Here is a 19209-nt window from a genome sequence, read left to right on the forward strand (position 1 = left end):
CCATTCATACTGTAGTCAGCCATAGTGTAAAGCTGAGGGGCGAAGCAAATGGTGAAAGTGAGCTGAGCCATGAACCGCTCCGGGTTGCTAGTTCCCCATGTTTTTATTTGGACTTAATTTGGACTTTTTTTTTGGATTTGGACCATTTTGGAATCATTTGGACCATATGTGATTGAACATGTTTCACACTGAAGTTAAAAGGGATACTTATGAATTAAACATATTTACTCTCTAAATAAAAGTTTACTTCTGGCGTTTTTGTAGTTAGGCTACAGAACCAGACTGAAGTAAACTCCAAAAACAATCACAGCCTGTTTGGTAAGATTTTCCAAGCATGTTCTTGGTGGATGTGGAAAAATGCAATATATTTTTGTTCCAACAGTTATTTTTAAAAGAAAAACAGACAGGTTAATTCTAAAACTTACTGTCCGCTTGGGTTGCATGGTACCAGGTTCATCTGTAAAGTAGCCTCTTCTTTTCCCTGGGAATTATGAAACTCCACATGTTCCTCTAGTGCAATACAGTAGTTCAGAGACTGGAGCCAGACGTAAGCTGTACCTAAGTGAACAGCTTCAATAGGATCCCAGAATGGATCACTCTCTCTGTCCACAGAAATATTCTCCCCATCAACAAAACGCTGATACACGTCTTCCATGATGAACTTCCTGTTCACAAACTTGGCTTTTGACCAGAACCATATCTGTAACAATGAAGAAGCATTTGGATCAATCCTTCTAAAGATTTACCCAACACAGAAGAGAATATCTGATAATTGGATACATTCCTTTCATTGCTGAGGCATAGAACATAAAAGCAAAGAAGCCATGGTAGACTTTATAAAACACTGGTTAGGACACAGCAAATACATTGCATGTGATTCTGATAAATTATGACGAGAGTGTAATAATACTTTAAGGATGATTTAATTGAACTGGGCAGAAGAAAATTAGCTACAAGAAAAGAGTGGGTAAGCTGTGACTGATTTTCAGTAACATGCCACACAGCACCAGAGATGTGGTTTCATGTGCTACTGGGAGTTAGATGTGGCCCTTGTGGCTAGAGGGATCAGGGGGTATGGAGAGAAGGCAGGTACGGGATACTGAGTTGGATGATCAGCCATGATCATATTGAATGGCAGTGCAGTCTCGAAGGGCCGAATGGCCTACTCCTGCACCTATTTTCTATGTTCTGGTGTGATGTTTGCACATTCTCCCTGTGACCATGTGCATTTGCTCTCACTTCCCAAAGATGTGCGGGTTTTTAGGTTATTTTGGCCTGTGTAAAATTCCCTTTAATGTGCAGGGAGTGGTTGAGAAAGTGGGATAATATAGAACTAGTGTGAATGTGTGATCGATGGTCAGCAAGGAATCGGTGGACTGAATGGCCCGTTTTCCTTAGCCTTTCACGTTTAACTATTCTCTTCTACAGCCACCAAAGTAACTTAACCTTGATAATTAATGGCATTGAGGGAGGAAAATACATATTTAATTGGGAAGGTGTAGAAAAATAAGTGAAAGGTCTTAGGAACTGTTTTTGTAGTGAGATGTCATTGGCAACAAAGAATGACATGAATGACTTCCTTCTTACCTGATCAGTTACTTTGTTTGTCACCTTCACTATCACTTCCTTTGCCAGGTCAGAGCCTCTTGAGTCTGTTAAAGCCAAATTTTTCACTTCCAGTTCAAAGCTTAGATCCTGTTATTGTAAAATTCAAATTGTATTTCACATTTTGAAAATAAGATTACCCTCAAAAGTTTTCAACAAATCCAAGACAGATCTTGGGAGCATAACCTCAGATGCGTCTTCAGTGCAACACTGAGGAAGTACCACTCTGTTGCAGGTGCTACATTTTAGACATAACATTAATTTGGTTACCATGTGAACACAGGACAAATTATGCTACCATTGTGTGAATTAGAAGCATTATTTTTGAACACCATCATCAAAAACAGAATTTAACTCATTAATTTACTGCATATGAAAGCATAATGTGCAGGAACAGGTTCTATCAAATTTGCCTCCAAAAGAACGTTGACATAATTGGTTGAAAAAATTATTTAGGATGTCTGAAGAACATGAGAGTTATTAGATAAATGCAGGCTCTTCCAGTTTTGCACTAATGTATGAGATACTGCCTGCCCAAATGAAAAGAAAGATGAAGAGATCCCGACAAGGTAGAGCGTTTGCGAGATTACCTTATTTAACTCTCTACTGATCTGGTTTGCTTCTGCCACCATTGGTTTCACTCTGATGTAATCTTGGAACACAGCAAGCACACTTGGGTCTACACTTCTGTTGTGACCTGGTCAATGGATAATGAGGAACTCATTAAAGCATCAAAACTCCTTGTCCAATAATCTTCAACTGGTGGCCCAAGCCACCAGACCAGACCTAAAGCAGTAATGCATTTGCATTTATAGCCAATTAAGAAAGGCAGTCCATGACTGCAATATTTCAATTACATTTCAAGTCCAAGTCAATTTTATCTGCCAGCATATAGTCAAGATCTACAACCCCATAGATAGACGCTAAACTCAGGAGTAACTCAGAGGGTCAGGTAACGTCTCTGGAGAAAAGGAATAGGTGATGTTTCCGGTCGAGATCCTTCTTCAGACCCATTCTACAACCATTCATCTTTATTCTACAACCTAGTAGCTGGTTGTATATAATGTATTGAAAAATGATCTCTAATTGCCAAAATTACTGATGCTATCCAAAAATTCTATGTAACTACCACTGACATAGATTTTTTTTTTAAGTTATAACTGACCAGACATTAAGGTGTCCAGATTACTCCCATTACCCAGTCTTGTAGGTTGCAGCTCAAAGTGCTGATCTAAACATGATGAAGGTTTCTGACTCCTCTAGGCTTTAAAGTAGCACAATTCAGAGCTCCACTATACTTCAGCTGAAACATTTTTCTTTTACAATCCTACAATTAATTTATGCCTTTGTATCCATGTTATAGATCCAAGATAAATAAATTATTTCAGATCACTTTTAATGTGAAATTTCATGATACGAGTTCAAAGGAATTCATTAGGTTTTTGGATTTTCTTCATACCTATATTTTTAGAACTATGCTCATGAGAAAAGGAGAACTTTTGCCAGTCAATATGTATTCCAGTTACTTGAGAAAGTTCCATAAGCTCAATGCTGGTTGTGTAAATCGACCTTCAACTGGAGATGTGGCAAAACAAACAGTTGGTGGGAGAGAGAATGAATTGTGCCAGCTTACTCACCATTCTCCTGTGCTGCGAGTGCAACAAGTTTTGTTCAGATCGTTGGTATATTGTAAAATTTATTAAGGTTTAAAAATCGTAAAAACCGCGCATGCGCAGATTTCTCAGTCGCCAACACGCAGATTGGTCTCTCCTGTTACTCAGGAACTGGCATCATCGCCGCACTAATTGACTGTGTCTGCTGTCAATCGGCTGGAGGTCGCCATGGTGAAGGAGTGGTGGAGGAGGAGGGAGGGAGGTGGGAAATGAGGAAGGGAGTGGGGTAGAGAGGTGGTGGAGTGCAGGGGGGTAGAAGGGGTCTGGGGTGATGGGCAAGATGGGATACAGGGGGAGTAGAGTGAGTGGGGGACAGGGAGGGGTGGATTTGATGGGAGGGGGATAGGCGTGAGTGGTGGAGTATTGCGTTGGGGAACAGGTTGCGTTGGGGGAACTGTGAGTGGTGGAATATTGCGTTGGGGAACGGTTGTGTTGGGGGAACCAGGCCTCCAAATGGGTCCCACTTAGTCTAGTATACCTCTAATAAGGTCACTGCTCATCCTTCACTCCAGTAAAAACTGCCTCAACTTATCCCCAACCTCCCCTTTCCAGCTTAATTACATTCTTCATGTAGTTAAGCAATGTGAACTGCACAGAATATGCCAACTGTGGTCTCATTAACAACGTAGTTATAAAATTATACCCCAACTCTAGTACTCATAACCCTGACCAATAAAGATAAGTGTGCCTTATTCTCCTCACTGCCCAGCCTTGGCAGCACTTACAAGGAACTATGTATCGGCAGCCATAGGTAGCTATTCTATAACGATCTCTAGAGCGCTGTTATTCACTGAGTATGAAATCAATAATTATGATATATAATCAGGCTCTAAAGATTATTACACCATTTCTTGACGACTTACCCAGAGCATCTCTGTCAAAGCCTTCTACTGCTGCCAACTCCGACTGGAAAAAATCATAATCATATCTGCTCAATTCCTCATCATTGCGTTCGCATGGATATCCCACATAAAGATAAGTGCTGTTGGATCCCAGAATAAGTCGGTCCTGAAGGAAATAACTAAAATATAAGACTTGTTTTCATTGAAATGTTCTCAATGCAAAAACAATTGGGGGGAAAAAACAAGAAATCAATCTCATATTTTATGTTTGTGCAGTTGCTGATCATAAGATCATCAGTGATGGGAGCAGAATTAGGCCATTTGGCCCCTCAAGTCTACTCTGCCATTTAATCATGGCTGATCAATTTCTTCCTCCTAACCTCATACTCCTGCCTTCTCCCCATAACCTCTCACACCCGTACTAATCAAGAATCTATCTATCTCTGCCATAAATATATCCGTGTTTAAGAAGGAACTGCAGATGCTGGAAAATTGAAGGTAGACAAAAATGCTGGAGAAACTCAGCGGGTGAGGCAGCATCTATGGAGCAAAGGAATTAGGCAACTTTTCGGGTCAAGACCCTTTTTCAGACTACCCATAAATATATCCATAATGCCTACCCATAAACATATCCACTGACTGCCTCCACAGCTCTCTGTGGCAAAGAATTCCACAGATTCACCCCCTTCTGACTAAAGAAATGAATCTTCATCTCCTTCCTAAAAGAACGTCCTTTAATTCTGAGGCTATGACCTCCAATCCTAGACTCTCCCCACTAGAGAAAAGTGTCAGTCGATATTATAACCAACCAGGTTAGGGATTTGGTATAATATTACAATTTCTTGAATTTCCACAATGCGCACACAGAGGATTACATATTCTGACAATAGCCATGGATTCACCAGGAATTAAGTGTACTTATTTATGATAAGTACACTTTCACACAGAGAGTGGTGAATCTCTGGAATTCTCTGCCACAGAAGGTAGTTGAGGCCAGTTTATTGGCTATATTTAAGAGGGAGTTAGATGTGGCCCTTGTGGCTAAAGGTATCAGGGGGTATGGAGAGAAGGCAGGTACAGGATACTGAGTTGGATGATCAGCCATGATCATATTAAATGGCGGTGCAGGCTCGAAGGGCCGAATGGCCTACTCCTGAACCTATTTTCTATGTTTCTATAATTAATTTTATTAATAATAATTTAGTGTAGAAATTAAAGTTATTGCATCATAAGGATAAATATCAGGATCATTTAAGAATCTCCCATTGTTGCAAAATATTGTAATCAGAAAGAAATCTGTTTGATCAGGCAGGGGATGTCAGCATGGACTCTCTCTGTACACTTAATATTAATTTATCCTCTCCTGAATTATTCTTTTTTTTTTTTTAAATCTCAGCGCTTGATTCCCATTTTGTAAGGAATAGTCTTAACTAATAACTGAAGCAATACCATGCTCATGGATATGAACATTGTTGTTGCTGAAAAGCCTATCCATTAGTATATAGACAAATGTAGAATAAGGACAATATTCTGCAATACAGTATTTAGCTTGAACAGTTTCTGTCCAGCTCTTATCAAGCAACTGAACGGTTCTCTCGTCAGCTAGAGAGTGGTTCTGCCATCCCATTTACCTCATTGGAGACCTTCAAGCAATCTTTAATCAGACTTTATTAGACTTCAATGTTATGCCTTGCGCTAAATGTTTACCCTTTATCCTTTATCTGTGTGCTGTGGGTGGCTTGATTGTATTCTTGTATAGTCTGTGACTGGATAGATCACAAACAAAGGTTTTTCTGTGCACCTCGGTGACATGTGACAATAATAAACTCAGTGGAATATCTCAGTGACATATTTCAATCTTGTACAGTGCCCTGTCAATTAAGTTTAATCAATGTCTCAATACAAAATATTTTATACCGTACGATAGTGTATAAGATGATCTTGCAAAATATTTAGAGATTGTTGTCATTCACAGAGGAACCCAGTCGCAACAAAGCCTAAATGGGTGGGATTATGTCCAAAACAATGAACTTTCACTAAATATAGAATTGTGCAGTTGTCTAAGCTTTCATTAGGACTTGTTATCTCACTTGTTTTAAAAGTGTAAGAAAAGTTTTTTCAATATACGATGTTGAAGGAAGACCATACTGTGGACTCTTTTCACAGATTGGAATACCACAAGCTGCAAGAACAATAACTTGAAGAGTGAAAGACCTACCAAATGTCTAAGCTGAACTTTAGTACGAACGAGGACCCCATTTAAAATCACTCTGGCCTGTCCATGTGGCTCCAGCGTTACTTTGCTGTCCTGGTTTGTGATGATGGCATGTTTATCAGCAATACTGTGCAAGAAAAATTACATGCAATGGCCAAATAAACCATATTCACGCAAGGAATAAATACACAGAACATCAGATCACATTGAACAGAAAATGTAACTGGGATGTAAAACGTCACTCAAATACACATCAAGCCAATGTTGCTCACTCATTGATCACTATTTAAAACATTTACCACATTGTCTATGAATGGTAATAATCTCATTCTCTTTGTGACTATTTTAAATTCACAACTCCTTATTAATGATCCCGCAACCAAATGAAAGGTTTTGCCTCAATTACTCTATCATAACCCTTAGTAATTTTAACAAAACTCTTAAGTCGTCTCTCCTGCAGTCTCCGGATGTTGTTACTTTTCAAAATTATCATGCAGTGCTTTAATTAGGTCACAACACCTACTTTTGATGATTTTATGTCCATTCTACACTGAACCCATTGAATATTACCCATCCTATAGCAGTTTTTCAGCAATAGTTTATTCATGTTCTTAATACATTTTGTCTTCATGTACATTAATCTTCTGCTGACAAAACTGGTGTTCTAAACTTTTTTGCCTTTATATTCATTCACAAGTGATTATTGGAAATTGTTTATTTGAACACCTACCATAGCTCTGTTTGCCCGATTACTTTTGCATCTTTTCACAATTAATGTACACTCATCAAAATATTCCACACAGAATTATATATGTGGCTTGCAACCCCTCTGTAAATAATACCAGGTGCGACTCACAGATGCAGCACAGCTGAGTCAGGTTCTGCCTTCCCCTGATAATCACATCAGCAGCAAACCTGGTCAGTGATGAAAAACGCCATCATCTCTGTGATGCTGATACGGGACATTATGAATAATTCACCCTCAACGACCAGTCGATTTTAAAACTGTTTCATCTTGTTCAATATCGTCAGTGATACCAAGTCTGGCCCCAACTGAGCTTTGAGGTTGCACTGTGTAATATCAACATTATATGGACAGTAAACCCTGTATAAGGAGCCCCACATTCACCTATTAATTAATCACTTTCAATAATCAAAAACTATATTGTTACTTGTAGAAATTTCCACTTGGCATTCCCACATCATCACTATATTTCTTGAAAATGTTTGTTGAGGTTCCCACATACCCTAAGCCTTTAATAATAATTGCTCGTGGGAAACTTCCGGATTGTCCCACGACACACTCGCCTGCAACAAAACACAGGTATGCCAAGTTATTTCTTCCATTTGAAACGTTAGTGAAGCCATTTAATTCTGTACAACCGGGTAGACACATAACAAGTATGCTGTACACTTGATTGGGCCTATATAACTGGAGTTGAAAAGAATGAGAAACCTTTAACATTGTAACATGGGGTGGAGGTGAGGTGGACAGAGAGGATGTACCCGACATCTATCCAGTTCAGAACCAGCTGTCACCATCCCAAGGTACGGGGTATGTATCTTCAAAGATTAGGAATCTTGTTGTAATTCAAACAAGATTAGGAGAAATGTGTAAACCCAGAAGCAGGTGAACTTGTGGAATTCTCTGCCAAGAAATAAGTGAAGGTTAAGTCATCAAATACATTCGAGAAGTAGGTAGGTATATTTCATCATGGTCAATGGATATGAAGAAAGAAGGAACAGGATACTGAAGTGAATGATCAATCATGATCACAGTGAACAGAAGTAGAGACAGAATGGCATAATCCCGCTCCTTTTCGTCATGTTGAGTGGAAGTAACACTTAAACCAGAAGTTAATCTTCCCTTTGTGAAAAATAAAAGCAATTACTGACAGTTACGAAATGTTTAACTGCTTTGCTTCCAATGTTGTTTTATCCACAGAGGTAACCAATCAATTTGACACCTGACATTTTTGTTGCTTTTATTCCTGTTTGGCCTTAAATTCTTGGCCCATGGAATTGAATCAGTGTCTAAAAGCTGTGGCGTAAAATTGTCAGTGCTTGTTCAGGCACCAGTAGTCATGAATTTAATGGGATTGGCAATCATCTGGAGTTTTGATAAGCACCTTCTCCCCATGTCACACCTGGGATCATCCTCCATCTGTTGGAACAAGTTCCCCACTTTTCATAAACAGACAGGGATGGATCGGGACAGCACAGTTCAGGATGATTGGTGTAGTTAAGGGTCATGACTTGATTTCTGAGAATTTACACAATCGTGGTTTTACTATGAATCATGTCAAGATGAGAGAGAGAGGGACTTTCAATTTCAAATTGAGTTTTTGTCTCAACTTTATTCCTTTGAAATTGAGTACAACACCAATTTAAATAAATATTGGAAGATGGTTAGGAGACCACTAGGAGACCAGCAGCTGAAGCGAGAGAACCCAAGTTAACAAGGTAGGGGTAAGTTTAGCATCAGCTTAATTTCTTACAAATCTGACATGATCCCAGCACTAACCAGTTTCTAAACCACAGCGGTAGGATTGGGAAAGAAGGTCAGTCACTTACCATCACTGTTCAACAGTCCTGATTTCCCACAGCCAAAGTGATAACCAGAATTGTCAGATTCAGCTTTTCCATTATTGCCTGTGGGGCTGAAGTTTCATGCACCCTCTGGACGTCTCCAAGATTACTCCCTGGCCTCCTACCCACTTCCTGACCCTTACAATGGTCTTTCCTGGAATGGTCTTTCAACTCAGATCTTCCTAACCAACAGTCAACTTCAAGAGGTTTTGCGATTAAATCCAGCAGGACCACCATGTTTCTGGGCTGCCCCTGTTGAAACCCCATTGCCTCCAACACACACCTACAAAAATTGAGGCTTTTGTTTCAAAAGTTTAAAAACTTTTAAAATCAGATGTGGAATGATGAATAATTTTTGATCAAATAGTGAGCCATAAAGGGCCATGAGCCAATGTCCATGATAACAAAGACAGCAGGAATAACTGAAAGAGGAGATGTTGGTAGAAAGGCAATATTTGGAAAGACAGAACAGTTGGAAACATCTTCACTATTTCTATTTAAAAAAACAAAACACTTTCATGCAGATTCTCCTAAAGGGAAGACCATTTTCTCTCCAGTTCAAAACCAGATATGAGAATGCAGAAATCGATCGTTGATTTGCTTGGAAATGTGTGACAACCACAACCCGGATGAAGATCAAAATAATAAGAGGGTGCAAGTAAAACCTATACTTAGATCAGTGCAGATCAGCATAGCATTCGAGACCAGTACCATGCTGGATGAAATGCCTGACAAAGGCAGAGAGCTGTGGATCCACGTTGACATTCGACAGATAGGGGAATAACTGAATCATGAGCTGTTCCTAGAAAACAAATGTGAGAAAGTCAAGTCTAGTCAAATGTATTTTATATGCATATCTATGGTGCGGTACAGGTACAACGAAAATATTGCTTGCAACAGCATCACAGGCATAGATAACACAAAAACAAACTACCTGTATAATGAAATTGCACCAAATTTACAAGCCAGCGAAAAGAAAAACACTGCAAAAAGCAAGATTAGTGCAAAATACTGATACTTTCCATTATATCAATAATTCAAACCAACCAGATTAACCTCATCACCACACACTCCTGTCATTTAGTTTAGTTTAGAGATGCAGATTGGAAACAGATCCTTTGGCCCAACAAGTCCATGCCGAACATTGATCTCCTGTTCACACACGTTCTATGTTATCCAACTTTCGAATCGCACTAGGGGCAATTTCCAGTGGCTAATTAACCAATAAACCATTACGTCTTTGGGTTATAGGAGGAAACGGAGCACTTGTAGGAAACCCACGCGGTCACAGGGAGAACGTGTAAACTCCACACAGACAGCACCCAAAGTTAGGATTGAACCCGAGTCTCTGCTGTTCTGAGGCATCAACTCCATCAGCTGCACCACTGTGCTGCCCATATCGTGATTAATACATTGGCAAAAACAAACAATGTAACTTTGTGACATCAGAAATAAATGTGGACGTTTCACATTATGAGCACTTTCCTTACATTTCCGATGGTGCTTTAGAACTTCAGCCTTTCTTCGCAATGTTCTGTACAAATCCTCACCTTCTCTATTCCCCCACATTCCCCCCCCCCCCCCCCCCCCCCCTCTAACCCCCCCGCCATCCACTGAAGGCATTAATTGGCAGGCTATATAGTGTTGGGATTTATGTCACCGGTTTTCTCCTGAGCCGTAAATGTCCTGTTTCGTTCCGGTGTCTGATGTGCCACTTGTTAAGTGCCCAGGCAGAAAGTTTTGACTGAATTTTACTATGCTTTAAGAAGCAGCAGCTTTATATTTAAAGATAGTGTATGTATATTTTTATTAAAACTCACTTTTCATATATGAAATTTATGTCACAGTATTAAAAGAAAATGCTGAATGTTCCATGTCATTTCTCCTTATTCTGACGACGTCCTCAGAGATGTTAACTCTTTCTCTCTTTACGCAGATGCTGCCTAACCTAAATAGTTCCAGCATTTTCTTTTTATTTCAGAATTCCAGCAGCTGCAGTGTTTTGTTTTTTGACTGTGCATACATTACTTACCAAGGGTGAATGGACTACACAGGACTCTCATTGATCATCCTTACCTGCATCAGGTTTGAGTATTGATGTTTCCATTCTTTCTGTGCTTTCTCAAGACGTTGCTCCCAGGATGTCTGAATCTCCAGCATCTGGACCTCATTCTCAGCCAAGAGGCGCCGTAACTCCGCTGGTGAGGAAAGGGCAGCACACCTTTGAATGAGATCTAAACGTAATAGTGGAACACGACATAACTCAACAGCGGCAAAGTGTTGGGGATCCATCAGAGGGTGGAAGGGGAAGAATTTATGCTGGTTGAGGACAATAATATCTAACGGTTGGCAGTGGAATGAAGATTACTGAGTGCGGCAGAGAGGATTGAGGAATACTAGTTATGTTTAATCTCATATTTTAAATAATTCTCTTGGTTAAGAGCCAGCTCTCCAAATATTCACAAATGGCCCCCCGATGCCTTGTTTTCCTGGTAACCTATCAGGCAACAAACAGAAAATCCACTTTGATTGATAATTTAGCTCAAGGAATTTCACCAACTAATTTCATGCAAAAAGATAACACATCAGAGCACAGTACTGATGAATTAAGAACTAAAACGGTCATATTCTACTTCAGCAGCTGTGGGTACCTACCCATTTCCTCCTCCACCATTTGTCCGGAGTTTCTAATCTTAGAGATCTTTAATCGCAGCTTGGTATTCTCTGCCTTCAGTTCTTGAATGAGTCGCTCCGTTGGATTTTCATTTATCATGGCCTTGTTCTGGATATTTTTTGTCCTTGCAGAAGGGTACAACATTTAAACATAAGAAATGGAGATTAATCCGTACATTCCCTCCAAACTGTTCCATTGTTGAGTTCCCCATTGGTCAACGGCCTAGAATATACTGAAAAGTCTCCTGAGCATTCTAGTGGAGAAGTTTCCAAAGGTTCACCATGTCTCTAAAACAGATCCTCCTCATCTTCATCTAGGCAGCTTACTGGGCTTCTTTCACACCCAGCCAGAAAGTCAGGGATTTGGTTTCCTCCTCGGGAGCCAAGCAGTGAATCTTGGTTTATTCTTCAATGCTGTACTGTTAGAAGTGGCATGAATCTGAAAATCAAATGCCTTGTTGACTTAGTGTAAAAAACATTTTTGTTAACGTAAAATTTCCACAGTGTTCTGGCCAATATTTATCCCCCAACCAAGATCACTAAAAAGCCGCAGATCCGCCCATCATTGCATCCCTGTCATTCAGACCTAATTGCAATATGACAATTAGCTGATACATTTCTTTAATTAGATTAGTGACTCCACCTCAAAATAACCCAGAGTAGTACTGCACCTTGGAATTGCATGTTAGGTTTAAAAAATTTCAATTCTTCCTCAATAGAATTCCTCCATCAATAGATAATAGGAGTAGGCCTTTCGGCCCTTCGAGCCAGCACCACCATTCGCTGTGATCATGGCTGATCATCCACAATCAGTACCCCGTTCCTGCCTTCTCCCCATATCCCTCGACTCCGCTATCTGTAACAGCAATTTTTAAACATTTCAATGTCCAACTTTTAATTACCGTTACTACTCGGGGATGTGGTGAAGATATAGTTTACGCACTAACAGATAGCAAAAATGAATCTTCAGTCGTTGTTTCTTGATTAATTGGTCTTTTATTGAAGTAATGCAAAACAAATAAATGATTCATAACTTTTCGTTCTTCTTTGTGGCGTCTTGTGAACATGAACATGATTGTGGTAAAAACTGTTGTCCTCACCATCCCTCGAAGCAAACTAAACTCTAAATCTGAGTCTGCGCTAGCCCCTCCAGATGTAGACACACCCCTCTACATATCAAATCCCACCTACAGACATACAGATAAGAACTCGAAATATCTAGACATGACGATAATATACTGATTTAAGCATAAATGGATCCTAATTGTTCTACGTATATAACAAAGCAATTACCAATAGACATTAATGGGAGCTACATGATTAACGTACATCAAAAAACAAAATAAATATGCACTATATGTTAGCATTCAAACTTCTTTGGTGATTCTTCTATCTTCGCCTTCTAGAAGCAGACATGTCTTGATTCTCGGTCTTACCAAGACGTTGTTCTTAGTCTAAAGTCGTACAGTACGCACCAAACCGTTAACATCTGGTATAATCTCCAGTATTCTGCCCATTGACCAAGAACCTTGCGGTGCAGTAGAACCAACCACCAAAACGGTATCACCTGGAATAAAATTTCTTCTAACCCTTGACTATCGTTGTTGTTCTTGGATTAGAGGCAAGTATTCTTGTGTCCAATGTTTCCAAAAAAGATCTGCCATATATTGTACCTGTCTCCATCTGCGTCTAATATACAAATCTTTTTTCACAAAGAGCCAAGGTGGTAGTAATGGATTGGTTTTCAACCGAAGAAGATGATTCGGTGTAAGTGATTCTAGGTCACTCGGATTATGAGAACTACTGGTCGTTCATTTAAAATTGCTTCAATTTCACAAATTAAAGTTTGCAATCCTTCATCTTTCAGAATTTGTTTAAGAACAGAGCACAGCACATTTCGACCCATGCAGATTAACTATTCCCAAACACTGCCATGATGGGATCCCGCAGAGGGATTAAAATTCCATCGTATATCTTGCTGAAGCACAGCGTACTGGATTTTATCCTGATTTAAGCCTTTAAGTGCTCCTCTCAACTCTCTTTCCGCTCCAACAAAATTCGCATCATTATCTGATCTTAATGATAAAACTTGACCTCGTCGACAGATGAATCTTCGTAATGCAAGAATGCAGGAGTTTGTGTCAAGTGTAGATTCAACTTCAAGATGTTGATTGCCATACGTGAAAATTACACCATACTTTTTCACAAGACTTTGTCCTCTCTTGACTTCTATAGGACCAAAGTAATCTACTCCTACATTTGTACATGGAGGTTTATCAGGTAAAATCATTTCCAGAGGTAAGTCTGCCATTTTCTGTTCTCCAATTTTTCCACCCTGTCGTCCACACAGTACTATTTTTAATTATCTTTCATGTAGTGGAATTAGCTTTGATAATCCAATATTTCTTACGAAGTTTTGACAGCATATAATTTCTTTCTCCATGTTCATGGATATGTCGTAACAGTAGTGTTGAAATGTGAAAGTCCTTTGAGAGAATAATAGGATGCTTAGCCTCTTCAGGCATCGCTAGTTTACTCAGGCAACCACCTACTCTCAGAAGTCCTTCTATCAGTACCGGATCAAGCTTGTATAAATGACTGCTTCTTTTGACACCATGAACGCCAGCTTCTAACATTGATGTCTCTTCTTTGTATCTTTGTCTTTGACAGAAAGAGATAATTGCATTTTCTGCTTTGAGAAAATCATCAGGACGTAAACATGATGCTTTAGAGACTTGCATATTTTCTTCAACCTTTTCCGTTAGTTTACCAGGATCCTTTTCAAAGATACCTTCAGTAATCTCCTTTCTTTTTCCAGCTAACAGCAAAAACCTTGTCCAACAGCAAGAACCTTGTCCTGGCTTTAAGAAACCAAGCCACCACAGTCTTCAGCTTATTCCACGATCTAACTCTCCCTTGAAAGTATCCAGGGAATCGGTCTCCACTGCCTTCCGAGACAGAGAATTCCACAGATTCACAACTCTCTGGGTGAAAAAGTTTTTCCTCATCTCCATTCTAAATGGCCTACCCCTTACTCTTAAACTGCGGCCCTGGCTCTGGACTCCCCCAACATCGGGAACATGTTTCCTGCCTCTAGCATGTCCAATCCTTTAATAATCTTATATGTTTCAATAAGAATCCCACTCATCCTTCTAAATTCCAGTGTATACAAGCCCAGTCGCTCCATTCTTTCAAAATATGACAGTCCCGCCATCCTGGAAATTAACCTCGTTACCAACACGGTAGTAAATGCACTGATCCAAGTATAGGTTTTACTTGATTTGTCCAACACTGCACACAATACTCCAGGTGTGGTCTCAATAGGGCCCTATACAACTGCAGAAGGACCTCTTTGCTCGCATACTCAACTCCTCTTGTTATGAAGGCCAACATGCCATTACCTTTCTTCACTGCCTGCTGTACCTGCATGCTTACTTTCAGTGACTGATGAGCAAGGACACCCAGATCTCGTTGTACTTACCTTTTTCCTAACTTGACACCATTCTGCTAATAATCTGCCTTCCTGTTTCTTGCCACCAAAGTGAATATTTTCCTCACATTTATCCACATAAACTGCATCTGCCATGCATCTGTCCACTCACCCAACCTGTCTAAGTCATCCTGCATCCTCATAGCATCCTCCTCAAAGTTCACACTACCACCCAGCTTTGTGTCATCTGCAAATTTGCTAATGTTACTATTAATCCCTTCATCTAAATCATTAATGTATATTGTAAATAACTGCAGTTCAAGCACCGAGCCTTGTGGCACCTTTTTATTTTATCTTTTTACCTTTCAGCATAACGTAATGTTGATAGAGTTTCCTCATAACAGATATCAGCTGGACTGACTGTTGCAATCTGTAAGGGAATTCAAGAGTCATTTTGAAAGATGCATTCATCAAACAGAGGGATAGCAGTGTGGGAATGGAACACTCATGACAACATTAATCAATTCAAGTGCCGGATACAAAATGGTTCCCTCTGCCTGACGCTTGTGGAAAAACTACTATTGTTTACCCAACAAGCAAAAATAATCCTCCCATAATCCATTCTCACCCTCAAAAGAGCAGCTTATGATCAGGGATATGCATAGAAATATAACGATCAAGAAATTGAGGGTGACTGGAAACTGACACAGAGGAAGCGTTGGGGCCAGCATAGATTAGCCATGATCATATTGAATCATTGGGCAGGCTTGAGGGATCTGATGGTCTCTTCCTGCTCCCATTTTATTTAAATTTAAATTTGACTGCTTTCGGAGGAGCTCATTGAACAAAGACACATTGTGCATGTTTTTAATGTCCTCAAATGGCGACTGGGTAAAGGTAGAGATGCCTAGACCCTCTTTGTACCTGCTCCTTCCAATACTGGCTCAGCATATGGCCAGGTGGCTGGTCTCTCAGCATGAGTTGTTGATTCAGCATCATTTCATGTGTAGGAAAGAACTGCAGATGCTGGTTTAAATTGAAGGTAGACACAAAATGCTGGAATAACTCAGTGGGACAGGCAGCATCTCTGGAGAGAAGGAATGGGTGACGTTTCAAGTCGAGACCCTTCTTCAGTCTGAAGAAGACCCGAAACGTCACCCATTCCTTCTCTCCAGAGATGCTGCCTGCCCCGCTGAGTTACTCCAGCATTTTGTGTCTACCCAGCACCATTTCATACCAACTTCTTTACAATAAGTATATTGTGACGTTACATGGTTTAAAGTGACCGTTTTAATTATGTAGCCAGCGGAATTAGAATCTTAAGTTCCAGAGATGACTGGCCAACCTCTGGCACCATTCAAAGTCAGAAGTAAAACGATATGGTGGCCTAGCTGGTACTGTATATAAAACTGTCAGTGTTTCCCCATTATTTCTACACAAGACCAATATGCACATCCAATTGGAAATTCTGAGACAGTTGTCATTGTTTTGAAGCGTCTCTGCAGACGGCATTCAATGGTGTGCGTATGTATTGAGAGAACCAAACTCTGAAACTTTATATGGAATATATGGAACTTTGGAGAATTGAAACTAATGCTTCAACCATCGCACTAGCCACTTCAGGAATTTGTAAAAAAAGATGTTTATCTGTGGGGGGAGTTGTGATGGAATGCACAGTTACAAGCACAGTTACAAGCAATTCAGAGTTATATCTTGATCATAGCTTCACATGGGACTAGACACTGAATGTGATATCAATCTAAATACAAGATATGACATATCTTGTATTTAGACATAGATCAAGAAATTGAGGGTGGAAACCAAGAAAGAGAAAAGATACAGTTAAGGCTGAAAAATAAACAGGAATGAATGAATAAGTTTATTGGCCAAGTATTCACATACAAGGAATTTGCCTTGGTGCTCCGCCTGCAAGTGACAACATGACATACAGTGACAGTTAGGAATGATACGTAAAACATTAAACATTAATAATAAAACATTATTGATTAAACATATGAAACCTAGTGGATTTGGTTTTCCTAGATCAAGTAGGTTTCCTGAGCATTTACCATTAAAGTCTTACTGTTTCCACCCAGTGCAGGCTGCAGTAGTTTAGTAAGCGTGGAGTTCCTGTAAGGCACGTAAAGCATCTTCTTCCCCATTGCTATTTCTGCCAAGGCACTGGGGAAAAAATAGTGTAAAAAACTTGACAACACATGCCATCAACTCAAAGCCACGCAATGCAGGGAGCAATGTGATTGGGTGAACTAATAATCCAGAGGCCATGATTAACAACAAAAAGAACAAGAATTCAAATGTTATTGTGCCGGTTTGCAATTTGAGTTCAGTTTAAAATAACGGAAATGAAAATATGACATCAGAGAGCTGACAAGAGTCGTAATGGCCAAACTAGTGTCCCATTGCCTGTTTGGTGAATAAAATTATAGCCCTTAGCTAGTCAGACCTACATGCGACTTCTGCTGCACGATCGCCTGGTATTGTTTACTAACAGTCAGTTTGAGAATCTGACATAAAGATTGAGCTTGTGGTGTAAACATACTATAGAGCAACAGTCCCACATTTGATCGTTAATCCTAGTCTATAATGGCATTGATTTATAATTGTCATATGTACCAAGATACAGTGGAAAAACTGCATGCTATCCACACAAATCATACAATACATAATTTAATAATAAACAAGTACAACAGGTAGTGCAAGAAGAGATAAATACCAGTGCAGTGTATTTAGCGTTATGGCATTACTGTAATAGTGCAAATTCAGGTAGATAGGGCGATTGGAACTACACCCAAACCCGTCTGTGTTAATTGTACGGAAACCCCATAAACTAAATGTTTAACCATAATATTTAGCAGGATTATTAATGATACAAACCACGGGGGGTCAGAACAGTACCGTTGAAAGAGCAAAAGCTAATTGACATTGTTGCAATGTCAGAATCAATGCAGAACAAGGTCAGTAGCAGGAAACACTCCCTCTCTGTTTCTGTATTGATTCTGCCAGTTGCGCCTGATCCCATGGATTTTACTATTCACATCAGCAGAAACTCTCTCTGCTGAGAGAGGGGGTGGAGTATAGAACTTACTCTCATACTGGAAAGAAATTGCAGACGTCTAGGGGAAAAATTGCATTGGTAGATGAGATTGAAAGAAATATAGTCATGTTTTGGGGATGATTTGGTGTAGGGGGAGACTTGTGAACATAAAAAGCATTGGCCTGGAACCTTTGCTTATCAGATCTTGACAAATGCAAACTACATTTAGTTTGCTTATTTTCTGCAGCACAAAATGTAGCATGGGGCCTCAAACCAAAGTATAAACCTAGTCTCATCATTTAACAGCCAGTAATTGAGGATTTTGGTTACCATTTCATGCAACCGTTGACAACAATCTGAGGACTCGTCAAAATACCCCATGAAAGAAATGATAAATAATCAATGTGAAGAAAAACAGTATATCTGTATAAATTGTTAACGGACAATATTTTCTGCAAAGTTCAAAGGAAGCAAAACTGACCTCCATGAGACTCCATTAATCACAGATAACTGATCCACAGGGTCATCACAACTGTTACCTGAAGTGGTCAGAGAGTAATATTTCCTTTCGTTATTGGGCTTGGTTATACTCAGCGGTTTTGTCTCTCCTGGGTAAATTGCAATAGTCTTGAGGGGGGGGGGGGGGGGGGGGGGTGTGTGAGGAAAGAGAACAAATATTGGTGGTGCATTATCATGCATGTGGTGCAGTCTTGGGGGATCAGTTGGTCTTTTACTCCTCTTCCAATATGTAAGGCGTTATCAGCAAACACTGCCTCAACTCACAACCATTAATGGATCAGCTACAATCGCAGGTGCACTTCACCGACATTCCCACCAGTTACACAGAAATATGTGCTCAGAGGTGAACGAATGGACTCTCCTTCCACCCGAGGGGCAATGGCACCAGGTGTAATCAGAAAATCCCAGGTTTCAACAGTCTGTGTAAGGTAAAGGTAGTTGCTCAGGTAACCACAGCGCTATCTCTTTAACGGTTCCCAGTCCTCACCAACGTCTAGTCTCCGCTGGCTGCTGGGTCGGCCACCAGAAGGCCAAGATCGACTTTATATATTAAAAAACAGAAAATTAAGCAGGAGTTTTAAATTTGTAACCTTGCAGTTCTGCATTTT

At 39.9% G+C, this 19209-nt stretch overlaps 1 protein-coding gene across 1 annotated transcript in view; it reads right to left on the bottom strand.

Annotated features, from left to right (window-relative positions):
• Nucleotides 1-19209, bottom strand: part of kif28 (kinesin family member 28) — a 55642-nt gene that overhangs the window by 16672 nt on the left and 19761 nt on the right. The window contains exons 7-17 of the mRNA XM_055639290.1: nucleotides 17097-17208; nucleotides 15390-15457; nucleotides 11580-11722; nucleotides 11001-11122; nucleotides 9636-9726; nucleotides 7583-7643; nucleotides 6339-6462; nucleotides 4142-4286; nucleotides 2196-2302; nucleotides 1588-1695; nucleotides 426-700 (exon numbers count right to left, since the gene is read on the bottom strand). Coding sequence (XP_055495265.1) covers nucleotides 426-700; nucleotides 1588-1695; nucleotides 2196-2302; nucleotides 4142-4286; nucleotides 6339-6462; nucleotides 7583-7643; nucleotides 9636-9726; nucleotides 11001-11122; nucleotides 11580-11722; nucleotides 15390-15457; nucleotides 17097-17208 — 1356 coding nt within the window. The remainder of the gene's footprint in view (nucleotides 1-425; nucleotides 701-1587; nucleotides 1696-2195; nucleotides 2303-4141; nucleotides 4287-6338; nucleotides 6463-7582; nucleotides 7644-9635; nucleotides 9727-11000; nucleotides 11123-11579; nucleotides 11723-15389; nucleotides 15458-17096; nucleotides 17209-19209) is intronic.

The sequence above is a fragment of the Leucoraja erinacea genome, chromosome 8 (assembly GCF_028641065.1).
Source record: "Leucoraja erinacea ecotype New England chromosome 8, Leri_hhj_1, whole genome shotgun sequence".
NCBI classification, from domain to species: Eukaryota; Metazoa; Chordata; class Chondrichthyes; order Rajiformes; family Rajidae; genus Leucoraja; species Leucoraja erinaceus.